The sequence below is a fragment of the Pteropus alecto genome, unplaced genomic scaffold (genome assembly GCF_000325575.1).
Source record: "Pteropus alecto unplaced genomic scaffold, ASM32557v1 scaffold8, whole genome shotgun sequence".
In the NCBI taxonomy this organism is placed as follows: domain Eukaryota; kingdom Metazoa; phylum Chordata; class Mammalia; order Chiroptera; family Pteropodidae; genus Pteropus; species Pteropus alecto.
Genome location: NW_006494609.1, coordinates 24,524,660 through 24,530,253, shown reverse-complemented (window position 1 = coordinate 24,530,253; position 5,594 = coordinate 24,524,660). Strand labels below are relative to the sequence as shown.

Genomic DNA, 5,594 nt, shown 5'->3' with positions numbered 1-5,594 from the left:
CTGCGCGGTCCCAGCCACTCCCAGCGGGGCCTTGTCACCAGTCACAGCTCCTGCCACACGCCCTCCCCAGACTGTGGGTAACAGAGGATCCTGGGGAACAGGCAGGGAGCCCCACCCCCAGGAACCTCCCTCCCGCCCCGGTACCCCCAGCCGGAAGTAAGGGTACCTGCCAAGCCCAGGTGCCAAGGTGCGGGAGGCCTACCCACCTCCCTCCCGCCCCGGTACCCCCAGCCGGAAGCAAGGGTATCTGCCAAGCCCAGGTGCCAAGGCGCGGGAGGCCTACCCCCGAGAGGTGGCGGCAGGCCCTCGGCCCGGGGCTCAGACGTGAGATGTGAAAGGACACAGACCAGCCGTGTGGGGTGCTCCGTGCGACGGGGCACGAGGGACAGCTGTGACACTCGCAAACAGCCTTCCTCTCTCCAAACACGCCGGTTTCTGGAAAAGGGTCTAAGTGCCCTCACTCTAAAGCAGAGCAGAGGCGGCTTCCGGAAGCGGCCGGCCACTCTCCTTGGGGACCCCCGCCCAGGCACGCAGACCTGGCCGCACCAAGGCCCAGGGCTGCCAGCACCCTCTCCTGCCAGCTCGGCCTGCAGCCTGTGCAGGGGCTCCCGGGCCACCCGTGGGCCGCGGTTCCCGGTCAGGATGTGAGCAGACAAGTCCCAAGTGTCACACGGCCCCCATGGGGCAAACCAGGCAGGAGCACAGAGACCATCTCGCCACAACACACACAGGCACACGCACCCATGCACGCACACACGTGTGCACACATCCGCGTGTGCATCTGCACACCCTGCACAAGGTCTCCGGGCCCCCGGCAGCACAGCGGGCAGTCGGCTCTGCCACCAGGAGGACCAGGGCCTGTTGGCTGCTCACGTTGGCGTTAACACGTCCTCTCTGGGCTCCGGCCGTGCCAGGCCTGCACCGGAGCCAGGACACTGCAGAGCGTGGGGTGGCACACGGCCAGGCCGGCCGGCTCTGCCCCAAGAACACAGCTCTCCCCTCACCTCCTGCCCCCCAGGTCCAAGGCACGATCCCTCCTGCCCAGACTGGGACACCAGCCCTGCTCCCCGGCCTCCCCTCCCCCGCCATGCCCCGTCCCCACGGCTCCCTCCCACCCCTGGCATCCGCTTCTCAGGACGGGCATGGAAAGAGGCCGGGCCCAGCCGAGGCCTGGGGGCTGGCGTGTCCTCGGTGGGGTGGAGGGGTTTGCCCCTGGACGGCTGGTAGGGATGTTCCTGCTGGCGGGGACCCCAGGCCAAGGGCCGGAGAATGACGGGTTTTGTCCGGGGGCACTGGGCTCGGCTGCGTCTGAGAAGCCCAGGCGGCAGGTGGCAGCAGGAGGCTGGGACGGGGCCGCTGAGGCACCGTGCAAGCCCCGTGAGCAGAGCAGGGGTGGGCAGGAGCCTCGGGGACAGCTGCGTGGCAGGGGTGAACGCAGGAGGCGGACGCACCCCCACTCACTCCACGCCTGCACACCCTCCCTGAACCTCAGCTTTTCCACGGGTCGCCCCATCCTGCTCAGGGCTCCACCACAAACTAGCCAGAAACTAGACATCAGACCCAAACTCGCCCTGACTGCCTCCCGCCCGGGCGGCCTCTCCCAACACCTGAGGAAGAAGCAGAGTGGGGACCTGGTGCCGGGTACAGTGCCGGACGGGGCAGGAGGAGCGCCCCAAGGCCCCAGAGGCTCCTGTCAAGAGCCGCCTCCTCCGAGGGGCCCTCCTGGTCACCCCAGGTCCACTGGCAGGGCCGACAACACAGCACACAGGTGCAGCGCCAACACACAGAGCCCTGCCAGGGGTCGGGGCCACATGTGGTGACCCTGAGCCCAGCTGCACCCGAGCCTCACACAGGCCACTCACCGGGTCTGGGGCACAGCCTCAGCGCCCTACCAGCTTCACGTGGGCTGGCCGTCTTTACCTTTTTAAGTAGTTTGTAAGAAATGAAGACTATTCCATGACCCATGAACATGATACAGAAGTGACGAAAATGACATCTCAAGGTATGTAAATAAAGCACTACGGCTGTGGCCACACCTGCGGGTGCTTCAGAGCGACCATGGCAGGGCCGGGAACTGATGGCAGAGTGTGGCCCACCTGGCCTCAAACGCACACCCGGGCTGCTACAGAACACACACACACACACACACACACCCCGCGGGGCCACCAACTCAGTCTCCCTGACTTCCAACGGCTTCGAGAAGCGACGAGGGGAGACCGTTCTAGACTGAAGGGACTCGGGAGACCCAACAACCAACGCAATGTGAGCACGTGGCCGGACCCGGAGCCGAGCAGACCGAGGACGCCGGGGGAGCAGCCAGGGCCGCAGACGTGCACGGGGCCTGCCCTCGGGGGACAGGGACAAACACCTGCTGCCCAGTGAACATGCATGTGGCTGGGCCCCTGGCCACAGCCCAAGCCCCACGTGGTGGCCAGGGCAGTACAGGGGCCCGGGGCCGAGCAAGGCCTCCCCTCACCCCGCAGCCCCTGGGCGGACTGGGCAGTGCGGCCCACTGGGGTCTCTGGCCCCGAGAGCCCTGCAGCAGGGGTGTGCAGCCCGGGGGGCTGGGGCCTCGGGCCAGTACCACTCTGCAGAGGGGCCGAGGTGGCAAGAAGCCCACTCAGTTGCACTGTGAGGGAGAAAGGGACGTCCACTCCAGGGTGCTCCCTGGAGGGTTGGCCCGCCGCCCCCTCCTTGTTCCCCAATAGCCAGACACGGGAGCCGCACGGAAGCCAAATGCGCACTCTGAAACTTGGCCGGAGAACATTCTGACGGCCCAGAGGCCAGCGCCTGCCAGCAAGGCCCCGCCAGAGTGCCTCAAAGGGTCGCCAGCCGACGTGGACAGGCCTGACGGTCGGAGCTGGCCTGTGGTTCGCCGCCTGACTCACGGTCCAGGCGGGGCCCCCGGACAAGGGCATGGACAGGCCCACTTCCCAGCATCTTCTGAGCGGGGTCCCCCGACACCTTGAGACTCTGAGACTCTGAGAGGAGCTGAGCGGCTGTCAGACCCGTGAGCGCGTCGCCCGCACACGGCCGCCTGCGGGTCCAGGGTGAGGGAGACGCCCGGGCTCACCTGCAGCATGAGCTCGCAGTCCTCACGCCCCACGAAGATGAGCTCTCGCGGGAGCCGGTGGCGGGTGCCGCCGCTGCTCACCAGGAACCAGGAGGTGATGCTCATCTTGGCGCTGCCCTGTGGGGGGACGGGAGGAGTCGTCAGGGCGGCCGCCTGCCCGGAGGGGCCTGGGCTCAGTGCAGTCACTCACGCGTGCTGCCCCCTAGGTCCCAGCACAGTCATGGCACCAGTGCTCGGCCACTTCCAGAAACGCTGGGTGCCAGCCATGCCCGGCCACCTGCATGTCTGTCCCCTTCTCTGTGTGTCTGTCCCCTGGACCTCTCCCCAACTAGGGTCGCCCGGTCCTCCCTCAGGTGCCAGGCTGTCTCTGGGTGCCAGAGGTTGAGCCCGTGGGCATCAGCTGCATGTGGACCCACGTATGTCCCCGTGACCCAACCGGGGGCAGCTCCCCACAGTCAGGGCCCCCCGAGTGCCAGGTCCATGATACCAGACTCGTCCCAGGACACAGACTCCGAACCAGAGGCTCCGCTTCCCTCCGGTAGACATTCTGGGATGGGCCGTGGGCACGGGGGCCAGGGGGAGACAGAGCCTCTGAGCCATCAGTACTCCTACTGCCGAGAGGAGACCGAGGGTCCCTCCGTGGTCACCTGTGGCCATCCTGCAGAGGCCCCAGGCCAGTGGCCAGGGCATCAGGCAGTCCCTCCAACTCCCGGGAGGGAGGTGCTGCTGAGGTCCTGGGGGCACCGATGAAGGCGGGTCTGGGGGGCTGATGCGTGAGGGGCACAGTGGGGCACCCGAGCGACAGTAAGGGCCGACGCTGCCTGAGACCAGACTCTGGGGCGGCTGAGGCCCTCGGTCCCGCTCCAGCAGAACCCTGTCCCCCAGCGTCCTGCTCACCCAGACCACGGGTGGAGCTGTCACTGCTCCGGCACAGGTGCACAGGCACCAAGCGTGCAGACACGTCTGGGCCACACCCATGTGCACCCAGCCTCCACTCGCACCCAAAGCTCCGCCCACAAGTGCCCTGGGCACAGTCGCGCAGTGCGTGCGCACGCACAGGTAAACCCTCCTGGGCATCGCCACGCGGCAGGCAGTGTCCTAGGCTCTGACAGACGGCTGTGACCAAGCCACACACAATCCCTGCATCATGGGGCTTCTCTCCAAGCCAAGAACAAGGTTCCAGTGACCCAGAGGAAAATGGGGAGGCGGGCAGGGATGGACAGCAGCCGGGGAGGAGGGGGCGTCTGTTTAAGGAGGGACGTCAGGGAAGGCTCACTGGGAAGGTGACAGCAGAGTGACAAGGAAGCAGGCAGACGCGAACGCCTGGGGGAGACAGGGAGCAACCAGGGCGAAGACGCTGGGTCCCGGGCCCTGGGCGTCCTGGAGGGCCCATGACAAGCTGCATCATTTGGGGCGGGGGGAGGGGGGGGCTCGGTGCTAAATGAAAATGCCACTTTTCAAAATTATGAAGAATTTTAAAACAGGGCCCTGGGCAAGTGCGTGGTCCCCAGCCTGCGAGTCCAGCCCTGACTCTGTCCTCTGGGTCCAGGCCCTGACTCACTGTGCAGGACAGGCGGAGGTAAAGCAGGAGACTGATTAAGAGGTGACCGACCGACCCAGTAACCGGGTGACGACATAGTGGCACCGTGGTGGAGGCGGCGGGCCAGGGGTCCCCAGCCCTGTCCTGTGAGGCCCACACCCAGAGATCTCAGCTCCCTCCCAGGCCCCGCCCATGCGTGAAGGCCCAAGTGACCACCGCATACCCCCAAGCCACCCCAGGCAGGCAGGTGAGATCTGAAAAAATCAACCCCAAGTGGCTCCAGCCGGTCAGAGGCCCTCGCCCTGGGCCCCCTGCCCTTCCTCAGGGTCCACTGGGGGCGGACACTAGAGGCCAAACGGCAGAGGCCTCCCCGGACCCGGGTGAGCAGGGGCTCGGATGACAGGGCTCGCTCCCGTTTGCAGCCCGCGTCCAGGCCCAGCACAGCCTCCTCCCCATGTCCCACACTCTGCCATCACCTGCTACCTACCCTGGGCAGCGGCTGCGAGACCCCGGCCTGAGGCCACCGCCTCTGCTCGCGGGGGAGGGAGGCCACATCCCCAGGCTGCCCTGCCGCCGACTGCCCTTCCTGAAAAGGCCAGGGCCTGGGCCATGGATGCTCCCCAACAGCCTGCGGCCGCTCGGGCCGGGCGGCCATCGTTGCTAGGCGGGAGAATAATAAACACCCCAAACTTGTCCCCTCGTCAAGACACACCAGCCAGGAGGTGAGGACTGGCGGGGGTGGAGTCGCCGAGGGGCAGGGACGGGGAAAGGGTAGGGATGGGGCGGGGGCCGGCGGCTGGAAGGAGCACACAGAACGGATGCCGGGACAGGCCGGGAGAGGAGGCAGGGGCAGCGGAGGGAAAGGCGGAGACAGGGAGGAGGAACAGAGGGAGGGACCGCGGGAGGAGGGAGAGACCAGGCCGGGAGGCGGCCGGCGGGAGCGCCGGGCCGGAGGGGGAGGGAGCGGCGCTCGGTCCTGAA

The 5,594-nt window shown here is 67.2% G+C and overlaps 1 protein-coding gene across 1 annotated transcript in view; it reads right to left on the bottom strand.

Moving 5' to 3' along the window:
- CEP170B (centrosomal protein 170B) overlaps positions 1-5,528 on the bottom strand; it is a 21,348-nt gene extending 15,820 nt beyond the window's left edge. The window contains exons 1-2 of the mRNA XM_006925686.3: positions 5,101-5,528; positions 3,074-3,190 (exon numbers count right to left, since the gene is read on the bottom strand). Of these exons, the coding sequence (XP_006925748.2) occupies positions 3,074-3,190; positions 5,101-5,268 (285 nt within the window). The 5' untranslated portion in view covers positions 5,269-5,528. The remainder of the gene's footprint in view (positions 1-3,073; positions 3,191-5,100) is intronic.
- Between the last annotated feature and the right edge of the window lie 66 nt (positions 5,529-5,594).